Genomic DNA, 16,545 nt, shown 5'->3' with positions numbered 1-16,545 from the left:
CTTGCATAACAATCAGTTAACTCAATACAAGTGTGATTTTTTTTAAATGTGAATGTTATAATGTACCTATAATGTAGTAATAAAATTACACTTAAAAATTACTCTACGTAATCAGCATAAAGTGTTTATGACTTACCAAGCACAAAATCACACCACCTTGCTCCCAGGACACCCCTGCTGCTCCTTGATTGTCTGAGCATTTTGGCCGGGGGAGATGTACTTGTGCTGTAGCTTTTCCGCTTGAGTCTCTTTCTTCTTCCTGTGCACTTTGAGGATGAGGGTACTGGAGATTTAAGTACCCTTTGCACCACAATGTCCCCATTTTTCTCATTCTCTTGTTCTGAAGAACCATCAGAGTGTTTTGTGCAATTGTTACATTCCTCTGTCGTTGACTTTGTGTTTGGGGAGTTCATCTTATTCACAAACACCCTGCACTCCTTCAGGGATTCAGGATTCAAAACTTTGGAGCGGATTCTGATTTCCTTCGAATTCCCGAGCATCTTCCGAGGAGTTCTGACAACATCTGGATATTTAAATGAAGGCTTTAATGCATTGCGCAATTTAATTAGCGTTGTGGGTGTCTTTTTAACAAAGCTATGCATTTCTTTCAATAATTTAATTGTATGAGCACCTGTAGTACTCGTTCCCATTTGGTCATGTGTTTTTCTGGTCCTGATTTGAAACTTAAATCTTGCACGGAGTAAAGTTGTTCTGTAGAGAAGCCATGTGGTTCTAGACCTAGACAACTGCTGCCCGGTGTCATTTCTGAGTTCAATTGGATTAGTTTTAAAGAGCTTTCTCTTAGCTTGTGACCTCCTTTTCCTGTGCCACACTTCTTGTTCTTTCTTGTGCATTGACGGACTCTTAGGGACAACATTAGCAAATTTTTTTACGTGTTTCCTTAGGCGCTCTGCTTGTGGACTTGGGCTAACGTTCACTTTGTAATTGGGTCTGCTGGGGTTATAATAAAAGACATCCTTGGGATTCTTCACACTTGAGTTCTTGACAATCGCAAGCGACTGAGTTTCCGTTGTCTGCATAAACCAAGTACAGATTCTCTCTATGTCATAGTTTTTGTCAAAAAGCTTTTTGACGGCAGATTTCTTAGTGGTACTATTAAGTCTCTCGTAGGTTTTTGGTTTAGCACTTGTTTGGATCTCTGCTTTGTTGGCCTCCAGGACATCCGAGACCCAGGTACTGGACAATAACCTGATCCTCCTGGCTAACTCTTCATTCAAGGTCTCAGGTGATGCTGAGGTGGGCCACCACCTGACCTGGTCATTTGGAGAGAAAATTGGATCTACTGAAACTGCAGAAAAACGGACAATATCTTGCATACAACTGACTTTCTTGGTCTTTTTGGAAAGTGCATCATTTGGGGGGACTTCATGTTTGCTCTCTGTAGGACGGCTGACCTCAGAACTAGCCTTATTTAGCAGTAGTTTTCGTGACCTGCGAACTAATGCACAGGACCTGGCAGTAGCAACAGAATGAAGCAAATAAATGGAGGGTTTGCGCTCTCTAACAGAATGTCTCACAGGTTTAAGTGGCCGTCTGGGGATCAGAGTGCATTTTTCCGGTGCAGTCAGTGCATCCTTGGGACTGTCAGCGGGAGTATCGATTGTCTTCTCTTTGGAAGGTTGAAATTCGACAAGAAGATTCCTTCGGAGCAGATGCATATCTTTTGTGTCCCTTTTCATGTGTATCTTTCTTTGCCTTGGTGATTCTGAGTTGACCGTGACAGAAATCCCAGAAATCTTGACCTTCGGAGGTCTTCCTGGTTTTCTAGACACAGCCACGTCACTCTGCCTTTGACATTTAATGTTGCTGCTGGAAGAGACTGTGCATTTCTTATCTTCGACAGGCATAACAAAATGGAGGTCCTTTAACTGTTCTTTTGTTATTTGATCATTGCTAGTTTTCTTTCCAGAACTTGCTTTACTGCACTTGCCACCATTCGATAACCCACAATCATTCTGGTACACTGACAAATGATCAAAATCCTCAGAAACAACTCTCCTTGCCCTCCTTGATCTTCCATACACTATGGTAATCTTTAGATTTTTGTTTCTGTCATCCTTCTGAGACATCTCTGTTGCTCTATGATCCACCAGACTGGGACCAGTTATAACTGTTGAAACATCCGAATGTGTTTGGGTTTGGATCATTTTGGGTTTTGGAGGTCTTCCAATAGGACGTTTTACAGACTTAACAATATGTGGGCCTACTTTCTTTGGACGGCCCGGTCGTCTTTTTACTGGGGCTGTTTGATGTGCAATTTGTATAGATTCAAGATTTTCGCTTTCACTGTTTGAACAACTTGGTGGTAATACGATAACTTCTGTTGGTGAACCATCAAGAGCAGGTTCAATGACCTCACCTGAATCCTGAACCTGTTTATCAATGATAGAGCCTTCCCATGAGGATTCCACACATGGATCAAACACCTCTTGTGAATTTGAACCAGAGGTGGCTGCTTTGAGTGTATATTTTATGCCATCTTCACCAGTCTCCGAGGAAACAAACATGAGCTTTATTGGACTATCATATTTCAGTCCTCTCTGGCTCTCTTTAGCATGTCGTACGCTCTCAGTGGTAGTAGAGTTAGGCACAGTTTCAGTAGGAGTGCTTGACACAGTGTCTGGACTGTTGCTTCCACAAGGTTTAGATCTTTTTAATGGGGATGTGGAATTCGGGTGTGTTTTCCTTTTCCTTGGACTTGTTTTGTGTGGATTCATTCCACAATTTTCATGCTCACAAATGGTCTCTTTGCACAAAATTTCATATTTCGCTAAAGCTATGTTCTGTGGCACATCACAGCCTTGTTTCTCATCTTCTGTTATGATTTGCTGTTTATCACTTGGATGGACAGTTTCTTCTGTGGAACAAAGTGCTGTTGAGGTGCTGTCCTCAGGGAAATGCTTGATGAATATACTTTCTGAAAAACACGCTGCAAAATACATCTTTCTTGGCTCAGTGACATAGGATGAGAAACGCTGGGGTGGAACAATATTCCGTCTGGACCTTCCAACTTGAACAGTCAGACATGTTTCTTGACAAGTTTTTGTTTTCACTTTCTGGTCAAGGTCAGTTGCTTGTTCTTCTGTCCTTTCATCGGGAGACGATAGTTCATCATAGGGTTGGTTTTTATGATGATTCTGGATCTCATCATTTTGTGTGGTCATATTTTCACTGGAATCTTTTAGGAGCTCGGTGTTCACAGTCTTGTATGCTCTTTCCAATCGTCTGCTTTCAGGTTGTTCAACACCAGAGGGGGTAGGAGGTGTAATAATGTTTTGACACCGCTCTCTCTCTGACCCCATCTTCCTAAAAATTGATGGACTAAATCTGGCCAAATCTCTTTTGATATGTAAGCTCTGTATTCTTGATGACAACTGGTCAGGTGACTTGCTCATGGCCTCTAAAGTGTCCAATCTCCTACGGGAACGTGTCTGAGGGGATTGCTGTGCATGCTGCTGTAAAAGTTCATTGAGGTTGTAATCTTTGTCGCTGCTGTTGTGCAGCACAGTTGTTATAATCTCTGTCAAATGTGTATCATCTCTTGTCTTGGAGATATGACTGGCAAGACTCGGTTCTCTCTCTGATGGCTGGAAACTCCTGAGCTTTTCAGTGACCCTTTCCATTAGATCTCCTATTAAAGATCCACACTGGTCATTCTCTTTATCTGCTTGTGTATGAGATGTCACAACCTTGTCACAATCAGGAGATCCCGCACGAATAGGAGTGTTAGAGTGCCAAGACGGGTCTTCATCCTCTGTTCTGTGAGGTAGGAGAGAAGGTGGGGCCATGTTCAAGGTCTTGCAGTCCTGAAGGTGGAGGATGCTGGTCTTGACAGTCATTTTACCCTCTGTGTCCACAGGCTTTGGAGAGAGTGGTGGTGGAGAGGGGCTACGGCTTCCTCTGCATCCATTTTGAGAGTTACAGTTGTTCTCAATGGTGACTGGGCCACAGCTTGTACAACAAACATAGGCATGATCACGATTTTGCTGATACTGGCACAAGGGTATTTTTGAATGAGTACAACAGACAGCGGGGTTTGAAGACATAACTTGGCCAACACATGCCACAGCTATATTTTGGCAAGAATGGCTATGAATGTTCTTCAGACAAATACATATAGGAGGAATAGTGCATGTTGAAAATCTACAAGCTGTTCTGCAACAAGTGCCAGCAGTTATAGAGCAGTCATTTAATGCAAGTATAGGGGATTCATCAAGCAGTTTTTTGTCAGCATGGGAGCAGAGGGACTCCGCTTTTAACTGTCGTCTGTGAACGTCCCACAGAGTTACGCCGTTATTGTAGTCTTCCTGCATGTCCATTAAAATGTGATGAAGGAGCAGTCTATGGCGGGAACAAAACGAAGACAGGACCTTCTCCAACACAGTAACTTTCCAGGCCTCTGGAGCTTTAGAATCATCTTTCTTCCCCAATCTGGGCTGGTCTTCCTCATTCGGCCCTGAGGAACTATATAGATAAATGAGGTTAAATCATTACTTAATCATTTAATTAGCTTTACACAAATGCGAACAACTATTACCTCTTTATAGGACTAAAAAGTAGTAAGAGGACTAAAGATAACACTGCATAACAAAAGGTATATTTCTTACAATTTGAAAATCACTTAGCTGCAACAAACATGTACAACAATTTGGATGTTATTATTAAACTCCAAAATCAAGCATATATTGAGAAAATTAGGGAGAAAAAAGGGCAAACAAAGTTGTACACAGAACGTTTTTATTGATAACTTGAAGGCAAAAAATGGTGATTGTAGCAACGCTTGAACTCAGGAAAACTTCATGAATTGAGATAAATTCCTTTATCAAACTGGATTAATTTGATAACCTGATAAATTAGCGTTTTTTGACAAGACAAAACCAAAAGAAAATCATAGATAGTCTAAAATAACTATAAACCCCACTACGGTAGTAGAGGTTGGGGTGAAAAGGTTTTTAAAAAATTATGCAAGATAGTTGCCAGAAAAAAAAACGCTGCCTTCAGTTCTTCTTATTACTTGAAAATTAATTGAACAGCTGATTGATGCAAATTTCGATTAGCCTTAAAATACTAGAATGTTTAAAAAGATACCACACCAATATAAATACTTCAGACACATGTTAAAAGGACCAAATAGCTTTCTTCACCTTCTCAAGTTGATCCAAAATAATAAAGATTAAATAGAAATTAACCTGACTGGGGTAAACCACATGTTGAGAAACAATACAAGACAATGAACTCACTAATGCATGCAAGTGCGGTAAAACATTTCACAAATCAATGTGCAAGAGCAAAAGTGCTTCAACACAAAACCAACACATTTTAATTTCATATTCCAATTACATGAAAAGAACACACAACACAAACACAATTCAATATTAGAATTTGACGGAATATTACAAAATCAACCTTAGTGCAACAAGTAGATGCATAAATAACCGATTGCAAAATCATTCATATCTTGCAACTGTTATAAATTAAATTATAAAGAAGGTTATAAAAAAGGTCTTAAAAGATGATTTTGATCCATTTAAATGATTCATCTTCTATGATCAAGCCAATTTGTGTTCCAAGTAAAAATTTGAATGTCAATTTTTGATTAAGTCTCGAACACACAACATGGGAGAAAACATATAGTTTGTCTAGAAACGGGCTGTGGATCGACCATACTTGGCTCTTGAATAGAATCCAAAGGGCTCCTATCTACATAGAAAAGATCAGCTCTTACATGATCACACTCAATAATTTTCATAGAATTATGGTTACCCTGAGAATATTTTATGCATTTTGGATTGGGATTATATAGGACACTAACATTAGGAGAACAGTGTGAAATAACGGTCTCCCATAACAAGTGTAAATATTCAATAAAAATAAAAATTAAGAGAGTGCAGCACTCCCACTACCACTGGTTACATTAAAAAGGAGGCTGGCCTGCAACACATTTACCCCTTAAAAATGAACAATTTAACTGTCGAACATAAGTAATAGTATAGAAATCCACAATAGAGATTTCATATGATCCACAGCGGTATATAAATATTTTCCTTTTTCAAAGGTTTTTGTATATAAAACTGCTACTCGAGAAGTAGCAATAAGGGCAGGCACTGTTTTATGTTAAAGAGCTGTCAAGAACATTCACGGTAGTTTATGATAAATGCTTTCAAAGTTAAATTTAAGAATATATTAGTATATGTTTTTAAGGGGTCGTTTAACTCATACAAACAAGAGGTAAACCACGTAGAGAACATTCACAACACAAAGATAACACATAAACATTGCATATGGAAAATTGTGCATTTCCAAAGCTTCAAATCACAAAATTCACATAATGCTACACTCTGCAAAGCACTACAGCTATACTTGTGAAATGGAAATCTACAACATACTACGATAAACAGATATCAACATATTGCCATATCCTTCACCGCAGGAATGAGACCCCATAACCTCAATCACAAGAATATGTGCATCTTTTGTAAAGTGCAACTGAATCTTACAACAACAAGAGTCTCTAAAACTCTGTAAAAACAGATCCATGCTGACTTGGATGCATTACCAGTATCAAAGTGAAACCGTATATTAGGTCATAAAAAGCTAATTATTAACATGAAAAACACAGTTAAGCAAGAGCAGCAAAACTACAGAAACCTGGACATAAAAACAAAGCAATTCAGAGTAGCACCCAGATCAGGCTTTGCATTTCTGTCCCAAGATGAGTGCATCACGGAATTGGGAACAAGTCGAAATTCTGATCCAAGATCAGCAGCACCCTACTCTGAAGCACTTTGATCACGGAGTGTGAAAATGGACTGCGAAAATGACCCTGAACTGTTTTGGTTACAGCGGACGGATAATGTAACGATGCCTTTAGTGTAAAGAACAGCACGTAATAAATACGGAATTTAAAGCAGCAAAGAAATTATTGTGAGGACAATTCCAGTAGTTCAAAGCACTGTAAAGTAATAAATATTAATCTAATATTATTCATTTTAAAACACATTCACAGAGACTGCCATCAAGTTTTTGCACCATATTTTGTCATGCATTACTTTGAATTTCCAACTTGCCCCACATGATTTGCAGCACAGCTCTGCAGAACTGGAAAGGGCCAAGACACAAAAAACTAGAGTAATGTGTGTGTAGAACCAGAAATGGTTGAACAAAAAACTAAAATCTGCAGAATGTGGGAAGCCTCATCCATAAAAAGCCTGAGATGGTCCAAGCTTTCACTCCAATAGTCTGCCAACAGTCCTGATTCATTTATCTAACAAAACGGATCCAATGCCTGATATACAATAAAACTTAAAGCATTAATATTCAACAACAGCATGTTCTTTTGCTGGAGTGAAAACATGTACCTATAGCCACACATTGCATATAAGGATGGACATATCCCACAGGCGATATAAATAAGACATTAAATACTGTGTTAATAGACTTGAAATAAAATGACCAGTCGCTACAAAGACTAATCACGTGTAAGCTGCATACAACAATCATTAAGCTGAGATTAGCTTATGTGTGAACGAAACCTGAATATTTCTTCATTTTAAAACCGTACCTAACTTAAAAATCATCAGTGCTTTACAATATTTTAAATATAGATTCATATAGATATCCACAGTGAAACCCCTGAATAGATGTTTTTTAAAGGCATGTTTTGTGATTTGATGAAATGTACCAGTTAACCTGTGGTTGAAAATTCAAGTGTATCCTTTGAGTCTGAAGGAGGTCCTGACTGCACTTTAAAAAAAACTTTTGTTGGCTGTAGTTTAGGCGACGTGTGTTTGTTAAAACCATCTCTAGGAAACAGCTGAGGTTTTGGTTATGAATTAAGACTGTTTATAGGCAGTAGTTGAGGCATTGGTTGTTGTCCCTGACTTTCCAGAACCCGAGCTTGCTGCTTCGACAAGGCGAGGTTTCTTTTTTGGTGGGGTCTTGAGCATGCCCGTTCGCTCTTTAACTTTGTACTCCAGAGTGCTGTGAGGCACCCCGTAGATGCTCTGAGCCTTCGACACGCTCATCTTCCCACCAATCACCATGGCTATGGCCTCCTCCAGGATATCATGGTCGTATTGCCGATAACGACCGCGTTTCTTCCGTGGCTGCTTGTCTCGACCTCCGCTGTCATCTCCGTAGTCAGATACACTTCCCCTGACACAGGCGTTCTTTAGGTTCAGACACAGCGGAGGCAGGTCACCCTGGAGCAGATGCGAGTCAAGACCAGAGTTGCTTTCGACCAAGCCCTGTTTGGGGAGAATGGTCTTCAGCTTGTGAAGGGCACCAGAGCCGTCAGAAGCTTTGTTGCCCTGGTACACAGCATCCACCAGGCCTGCCAGATCCAGCTTGGCTTTGGGCTGTGCACTGAAGCGTACCTGAGGGATTCGGATGTGCACCGCCGGTCCAGCAATGGGACTATGAGGCGGCGTGGCTGGCTCGGAGCTAGCATGAGGCTTGTCGTTCTGCTCCCGCAGCTGCGAGACCATCCTCTGCAAGGTTAAATGGTGAAGGTACGACGAGGCGGCCACCGCTGCCGGGAACTTCAGTTCAGTGTGCTCTTGTGGTGGAAATGTACATTTTCCCACTTCAGATTGCTCAGACTGTGAGCGAGCCCAGGCTGCTACCTTCTGCAGGACAAGCCGTGTGTCACTGGATGTCCACACCGCATCTGCGCCTCTGCCGTTCTCTCCAAAGATATGTGGTCCTCCTGCCTTCCACTCCGGTGATAAGGCCTCTGTCTGGAGCTGTAAGGTTTTCTGAGGTATCCCGTATAGTATGGCTGCTTTGTGAATGTCCAGTGATCCAGACCGAATATCTTTCAAGGCTTTTGAGAGCAAACCTTCTCCAAACTCAGAGCTGCGATCCAAATAGTCCTCTCTGATTGGTCTCCTAAGGGGAGGTGGGTGGGAGGATGAGAAACGAACGGGTGAGCGGACCAATGACAGGACGCACTCAGGGTCCACTCCTTTACTGCCTTGTCTTTTGGTAACATCACTCGTTTCTCAATTGTCTTTATAACACAAAACCTCAGAGTTGTTTGGGGGTAAACACTGTTTGTTTTTAGCCTTAGGTTGCAAACGATACTTCTTGGAAAGACAGTCTCTCGTCAATCTTGTGCTGAAAGACAAGCGTCTACGGAAGTACTTCCAGTATCTTTGCAATGCAGCTGCATTTTGTAAGACTCGGGTATTTCTCCTATTTATTTTTCATGTGACAATAATATTGCATAAATAAACGGGTAGATAAATAAACAAATGAATAAATACAGAGGCGCAGAGGAACAAGTGAAGCCTCTGACTGTTGGCAAATGTGACGTTACCTTCCAACAAGTTAGAAAAGAGTCAACCCTTTGGCAGTGCAACAAAACAACCACTAAATTCTACGTTAAAAACAATGTGTGTGAATTTTTTCCCAACTCTTCCATAGTTAACATACTTTTCACAATGATTGCAAACGTGAACATGTAAAAATTGTCTAGTAAAATATTTATAAGACATTTTTAGTCTGAACTTTTGAGGCACAAACTATTTTTGGCTCCCACACAAAAATCACCAAAACAAGAATACAAATGTAACAAATGCCCGATTTGCTTTAATAAAAAGCCTGTTTATTTTTCCATGATTAAAATATTACATTAATATCATTCTACAAGGACAAAGACAAACCAGAGACACTTTTTAAAGAAGGCAAAAAAGCCTAGAGTAAGTACTCACCCTGACACCTTTCGTTGAATGGATGCATTTTCTGAAGAGTTTTTCTTTGAAAGATCAAGTACTCCATCTGCTTTGAGAAGGGTTAATCCATAAAAAACTGTTATTAACATCTTAAAAACTAAGGACCAATACACAAGATCAGGTATACATCTGTTATCTTTAAAAGTGCAGGTCAACACATAAATAGACAGGTAACTGAAAAAGAACATTAACGTTATACAAATAAATACATTTAGGGTAATATCATTTTTTTGTTTTTACCAAATTAGTTTTTTCCTTTAAAATTTCAGAGTTCTGTTTTTTCAATTGTTTTAATATACAGTTGTAAATAAATTAGTACATAAAAATACTGTATGCTATAGAATTGACTACAGTAAACTGCAGAAAATATCTTGTCTACTGTAGTACATTTGAATCTTACTATAGTAAATATTTAAGTATACTAAAGTATTTACTGTTTATGAATTTACATCAAGTTAATTATTTATATGGGTCATCTGCAGTAAATGTGCCACTGTATAAAAAACTACTTGTAAGTCGCTTTGGATAAAAGCGTCTGCCAAATGAATAAATGTAAATTTAATCATCTGGTTCAAATTAAGCAGACTGAGGAGTTTGGTGTGGTTGTTTGAGTTTGTTAATTGCACCACATGACACCCATGGAGCAGCAGCTAGTCAAATGACAATAATTCTGAGCTACAGAAAAAATATGGATTTTGGTCGAATTTGAAATTTTCATAAAAAATAAACACATTGCCCTCGTCTCGCCTCGTCAATGTTCCAAGACATAATTAAACATCTACAATGATCTTCATTTGTCTACGTTTTCTGAGAGATGTATATTCCTAAGTCTTTCCTAATACAAACTGGATGCGTGTCCATCGGAAGCAAAGCATTTGCGCGTCTGTGGTTTTATGTTATAAAACATGCATGGGACTGATGTTAAAGAGTTATTCAGAGAGGAAGATCAGGAACTGATCTCTGAGTTATAAGAGCTAAAAAAGTGTTTCATTAAAGCTTTTCATTAAAAAGAAAGGTCAAACAGAAGTTACAAGCAATACAAAAGTAATCGCTCGGTTCCTTAGGACATATTAATGTATTATGACGCGAATAGATCGGTCTCTAAAATAATGATTAAATATCAACTGTAAACTACAGCTTCTGCACTGAAACTTTGGACGAATATCAATCGCACCCAAGTGCCTTACTCACTTAGAGGGGCAGATTTACAAGATTCACATATTACCTTTTTTTTTTTCAAAAGAGCGAATTTCACAGAAACGGCTATCTCATGGCCTATGTATGGTAAGATACAGACAAATACACAAGTGTCACGTTTGTAACATGTTAAAGTGTGCAACTCATTCCCTTATGAACAAGCAGAGGACATATTTAAATAGTAGAATTCCGCCTTCGTGAGTCCTTCCATGTTTTCCAACATTGTGTAGATTATAGGGCTCTAGATCAATGTACTCGATGCAGCCAGAAAACAAGTATTAATTGCTAAATCTAAATAAACACTCAAATAAATAGTGGTGCACCATTAGTTAACCTTACACATGAACAAGCACAACGACAAACGCACTTCACACAAACAAGTGGCTCCGGTTAATGCACCTGCCAAACTGTATCGCACGCGTGCTACACTATCAGGGCTCCAGACCAAAAAATAAATTACGGAGCCATGGAGGACGAACCAGGCGCCGAAATGTTTTTTAAGAGCCATATAACATGAACTTGAAACTACTTTTAGTCACCCTGTTGTATCTACATCTTCCCCCTCATAGGTTTTGCTCACATAACGTTTGATGTTTTCCTCATAAGCAAGTACATACAGAATCTGCAGACTTTTTATGTTAATTCTGCACTAAATTTGGGGAAAATCTGAAAGAATTCTGTGGAATATTATCAAATGTGTTTAGATTTGTTCACAAATATAATTGTGTGTAAATGTGTTCAAATACCAAGATCTGGATTTATTTGAACAAGTTCAAGCGGTAGGTTGCAAACTCCTTTGCATAATGAATGTTGTATCGTATGTCAAGTTAAAAGTTGCACTAAAATAAATGTCCCTGTTTGCGTGTTAATTTGTTAGCGCCAATGCTAATCCAGTCAGTGTTCTTTTTAACCATTTTATGGTTTTATAACTGTAATGGGGGAAAAATTGGAGGAGATGATGGGGTTTAAAGTACCCATTTTATATAGACCCATCAAAAATCTATGTGCTTGAAAACAATAGATGTATGACTAGCAATAGGTATGTCTTTGAAAGATAACTCTTAGGTTTAAAAAGCCAAATTTAAACTCAGAAAAATGTATCCCTTGCATTTATTATTTAATATACAGATACCATAATGCAAGTAATGTTGTTTAAATGCAGCATAAAAATGGAGGTTTGTTTTGATATTGCCAATGCATGTTTGCTTAGTCAGTTGCCTTTCTGAAGTTTATTCTACTTGTCTTATACAGCAGCAGACTGAGGAGGATGTTCATCAGCATGAAAGACCACAGTGAGCACACAACAGTTCCAGCAACAATTAACTTGTATACTTCATGTATACAAAATGGCATTGCTTTTTATACATTTATTTTAACAACAGTTTCAATTAGCATGTACTGGTGTTTTGCTTTGGTACCAAAATTGGTACAGAGAACCGTCGAATTTTACTGGTATTCGTACAGACTACTGAAATGTTGGTACCGTGACAACACTAGTATACCTCTTAAAAACCATCTTATTCATTTGAATTTAGATCCTCTAAAATCCTGGAAAAAACTAAACTGAACTGAGCCTGAACTGTACAGTGATTAGGGTTGTGACTGTGGCTGTGACAACCGCACCACCGCAGGGGCAAAGTGCCATGACGGTAGTGAACTGCCACCGGCGGTAGTGCATGTTACTGTGCCAAATATAAGCTCAATAAAAATGACAGTTGCGATAAGGATTGGTATTTGTAACCTTTCAGTTGTGGAATGTTTTATTTAAGAGATTTTACATTAACACAGAAATGATTGGCAGACGTTTCCGTTTGGTCCGTTCGAGCACGGGACTGGACAACAAAACCCAGGTTATTCTGTGGGTTCTGCAATAGATCTTGCTTTGAAATGAACAGTATAATAAAATAAAAAATGGCTATAACCCACTTGCTTGGTGTCGGAGCGCACGCAGGTTGCCACGGTTGTGGAGAGACGTCTATTAATTTGGGCTCTTAAGCTCATCTTCAGAACGCGCATTTAGTACAGATGTACACATCTTACTCTGGACAATGTCAACATATTAGTTTCCCATCAACGAGTTGGTAAAGGTAACTTTTTTATGGCAATCTGAATAGGAAAGCCAAGGTATCTTTAAACAGTTTGTTTTAAATGGAATTGTTAAGGACTGTAAGGGTTAATGTGCAACTGACTGAAGTTCTCACCTCAAGAATATTTAACTTTCTTATATAATTTAAGTTTTCATTATTTACCGATGTTTATTTAAATGTTTTATATGATGTAGTGTACTGTTACTGCTGTGTGCCGTTTCATTGCAAACACAAACAATTTCCATTTCAGTACTAATGATTTGTTTATGGTGGATACCTTGCTGCAGGGCCTGGGAAGCTCGGCTGACAGTGAGGTCCAAGGGCCCTTCAGAATCCAGTTGTTTAGGGAGACGTTCAGAGTTGTCACTTAGGCCGTTCACGCTTTCATGAGCCTGACTTTTAGAAGCGTATTCTAATGCAAACCGTCGCATCATCTTGCGCATCAACTCCTGCGCCACCAGAGGTATACTGGAATCGCAGCTCTGAGGGAATTCTGGGAAATTGGGAGAAAAGTTTAAAATAAAAACAGGTTTGGTGGTGATAAAGCAGAATTTCACTCATACACCATCTATACAGAATTGACGCTGCCCAACTCTTTATTTGATACAATTTTTAATCCAATACATTAATGCCTCTCTTTTGTATAATATATATTATTTAGGCACATCAATAATATCTGCTTTTATTGGCTATAATATTATATTGAAAAGTAGATAACACAAAAATCCTTCTGCAGAATATAAAAACAGAAAAAAAACAACAACGCTCACCCTTCTTGCAAAATATAGCATGAAGGAATCTGTCTGCTTGGCACTGGAGTTTTTCAGAGGTGGACAGGCCCTGAGGTGAGGGGGTTTCAGCAGGGGTTGGCGACCCGGGCACGACCACGGCCGATGGATGTTCCTGTCACAAAATTACAATGGTTAGTTAACAATTCCTGACAAATTGTACAACGTGTTAAAGGAATTGTTCACTTTCAACATACACTTTCATGATAATTTACTCACTTCTGTTGTCATCCAAGTCGAAAAGAAATTAAGGTTTTTGATGAAAACATTCCAGGATTATTCAACATATAGGGGACTTCAATGGACTCCAAACGGTTGAAGGTCAAAATTAGTTTCAGTGCAGCTTTAAAGGGCTTTAAACGACACCAGACGAAGAAATAAGGGTCTTACTTAGCAAAAACAATAAGTTTATAAACACAAATGCTTGCCTTGCTCTGTTCTGCAAATAGCGATCACGACTTCACGTAATAACGTTGAAACGGTCATGCTTGACGTAGGCAGTACCGAGTCAGTGTTTACAAATGTGGAGAAGGTGGACCGTTCAAAAGATGTTGAATGTTCAATGACTCATATTCAATTGTCTTTGTCAGTTTTTTGTTTAAAATGGTAATTTCGTGTGCGTATCCTGAATTCCTCCTACGTCAAGCGTGACCTTTTCAACGTAATTATGTAATACAAGAAGTTGTGATCGCACTTCGCAGAACAGAGTAAGGCGATAATTTGTGTTTATAAAGCATATACATTTTTATTGTTTTTAGAAAATGACCGATCGTTTCGCTAGATAAGACCCTTATTGATTGTCTGGTATTGTTTAAAGCCCTTTGAAGCTGCACTGAAACTGTAATTTTGACTTTCAGCTGTTTGGAGTCCATTGAAGTCCACTATATGGAGAATAATCTAATCAAAAACCTTAATTTCTTTTCGACTAATAAAAAAAATACAAAAATATCTTGAAGACAACAGGGGTGAGTAAATTATCATGAGAATTTATGTTGAAAGTGAACAATTTCTTTAAGTATAGTCTCACATGATACTTTTTATTATAGAGATTATGCTTATGTTAAACAAACACTCACAACGATACGTACTAAACAAACAAAACTATTGACTTCATTCAGGTGCCAAGCAGGCTTTTCTTGACAAGCACACCTTTTATGTGGCTTTTGAGGGTTGACTTACATTTAGTTTCTCTAGCTGCAGGTTGCAGAAAGCACAGTTTGCATCAACAGACCAATCATCCACAGCCTCTGGTTCACACTCTGTGAGGGTGAATCACACGAATTGCTGTTAGTGCCAGACATGCAGCACAGAAACAGTATGCAATATCTGACCAACCACAAATTAATAGTACCTACTGCAAAAACACAACCAAAAGCCTTACCATCAAATATATTGAGATCCTGCAGCAGTCTTGGTCCATATATTCCCTCTAGTATACTTTCAAACCCTGGAATCAAACATCATCAGTATTAAATCCGAACACGTTTTCGAGGAAAACTGGCTAATGGTCTTCTGGTAAAAGACCTAAGGCATATTTTCAATGTATGTACTACTTTCAATATTTTGTACAGGACAATACAGTTTTTGTATATGCCTCAACCAGCAAACGCAAATAACCACTTGATGAGACTCCAAGCGAATGTAAAACGAAATTTCCGGTCTTTCTAACGCAACTATAAGTGAATAGTATAGCAAAAATTGACACGCAGAACAACGTTGGATGACACACAAAAAAATGCAACAACAAAGATTTGCAGCGCTTTCCCCAAACCGGTTAGTCATTGTCCGCGTTGACTGACGCCCTTCAATTACGGCTATAATGACATTATCCATGAAAGACAAAAAGTGTTTATTTGGCGTTTTACATTTAAGCGAAGCATCAACTGCATGTCAACGGTATCACGTAAATCATGTTTATTGCGTGTTCTGTTCAAGCTGTAAACACTGAATGTGCAGCACACAGTGAATGTGTGGATTTACATTTGCCACCTTACTAAACACGGCTAAACAAAGGTGTGTTAACCTTACCCTTACCACACACGAAATTAATAACAACTAAGGTACGCGATATCTGTTAAGATTTCCGCATTGAAAACAGCATTATAACCGTTCAGTAAAGGTAAATATAGTCGAATGACTTGACTACTTAGGGATAACAACAAACAATGGGTTCTGGGCAACTGAAATGTATGCAAGAGATTATCACAGCATCTTGTTGCAATTTGTACATCGGTATTTAGAGGGTCAGTGGGTGCAAGGCTAAGTCGGTTATCGAGGAATCAAGAAGTAATGACAAAGAAAATGGAGCCGCCACACTTGGCTGTTTAGTCTGTTATCGTAAAAAACTACACCGGGCTCAAGATGAGGACGGCTCAACGCTAATGTTATTTTTGAACTTGACACGCGCTCGCTTAGCAACTCCTAAAGCTAACCGCGGCTGGGGGAAGGGAGCTCTTGCGATACCCGGGCAAAAAAGAAACCGAGCGCGAGAACGACGTGCCCGAGAGCTGTACGTCCGCACGCAGGACTACGTGAATAAACGAGGCTTTTCGGCGCACGGGGCTGCTTTGCTCTTACCGACGCAGTGGATGAGTTTGTGCCGCCATGAGTCGAGTTCCCGCCGGAATCCTTTTCTTTCGGCCGTGCATTTGGAGCTCCGGCACTGGGTCGCCATTCTGTCCGTCCACCTTCCCCCCGGCTCTGTGCGTGACGTCACAG

The 16,545-nt window shown here is 39.3% G+C and overlaps 1 protein-coding gene across 4 annotated transcripts in view; it reads right to left on the bottom strand.

Moving 5' to 3' along the window:
• lcorl (ligand dependent nuclear receptor corepressor-like) overlaps positions 1 to 16,545 on the bottom strand; it is an 18,776-nt gene extending 2,231 nt beyond the window's left edge. Inside the window, exons 1-7 of one of the 4 annotated variants that reach the window (XM_079461833.1) lie at positions 16,405 to 16,545; positions 15,209 to 15,274; positions 15,007 to 15,086; positions 13,810 to 13,942; positions 13,317 to 13,532; positions 9,735 to 9,804; positions 137 to 4,485 (exon numbers count right to left, since the gene is read on the bottom strand). In XM_079461833.1, the coding sequence (XP_079317959.1) occupies positions 137 to 4,485; positions 9,735 to 9,804; positions 13,317 to 13,532; positions 13,810 to 13,942; positions 15,007 to 15,086; positions 15,209 to 15,274; positions 16,405 to 16,501 (5,011 nt within the window). In that variant the 5' untranslated portion in view covers positions 16,502 to 16,545. Of the gene's footprint in view, positions 1 to 136; positions 4,486 to 4,745; positions 8,911 to 9,734; positions 9,805 to 13,316; positions 13,533 to 13,809; positions 13,943 to 15,006; positions 15,087 to 15,208; positions 15,275 to 16,404 lie in introns of those variants that run through there. The other 3 variants (XM_079461834.1, XM_079461835.1, XM_079461836.1) reach the window with 3 other exon arrangements.

The sequence above is a fragment of the Barbatula barbatula genome (assembly GCF_947034865.1).
Source record: "Barbatula barbatula genome assembly, chromosome: 8".
NCBI lineage: Eukaryota > Metazoa > Chordata > Actinopteri > Cypriniformes > Nemacheilidae > Barbatula > Barbatula barbatula.
The sequence above is the reverse complement of the archived record's forward strand: the minus strand, read 5'-3'. Positions and strand labels throughout refer to the sequence as shown.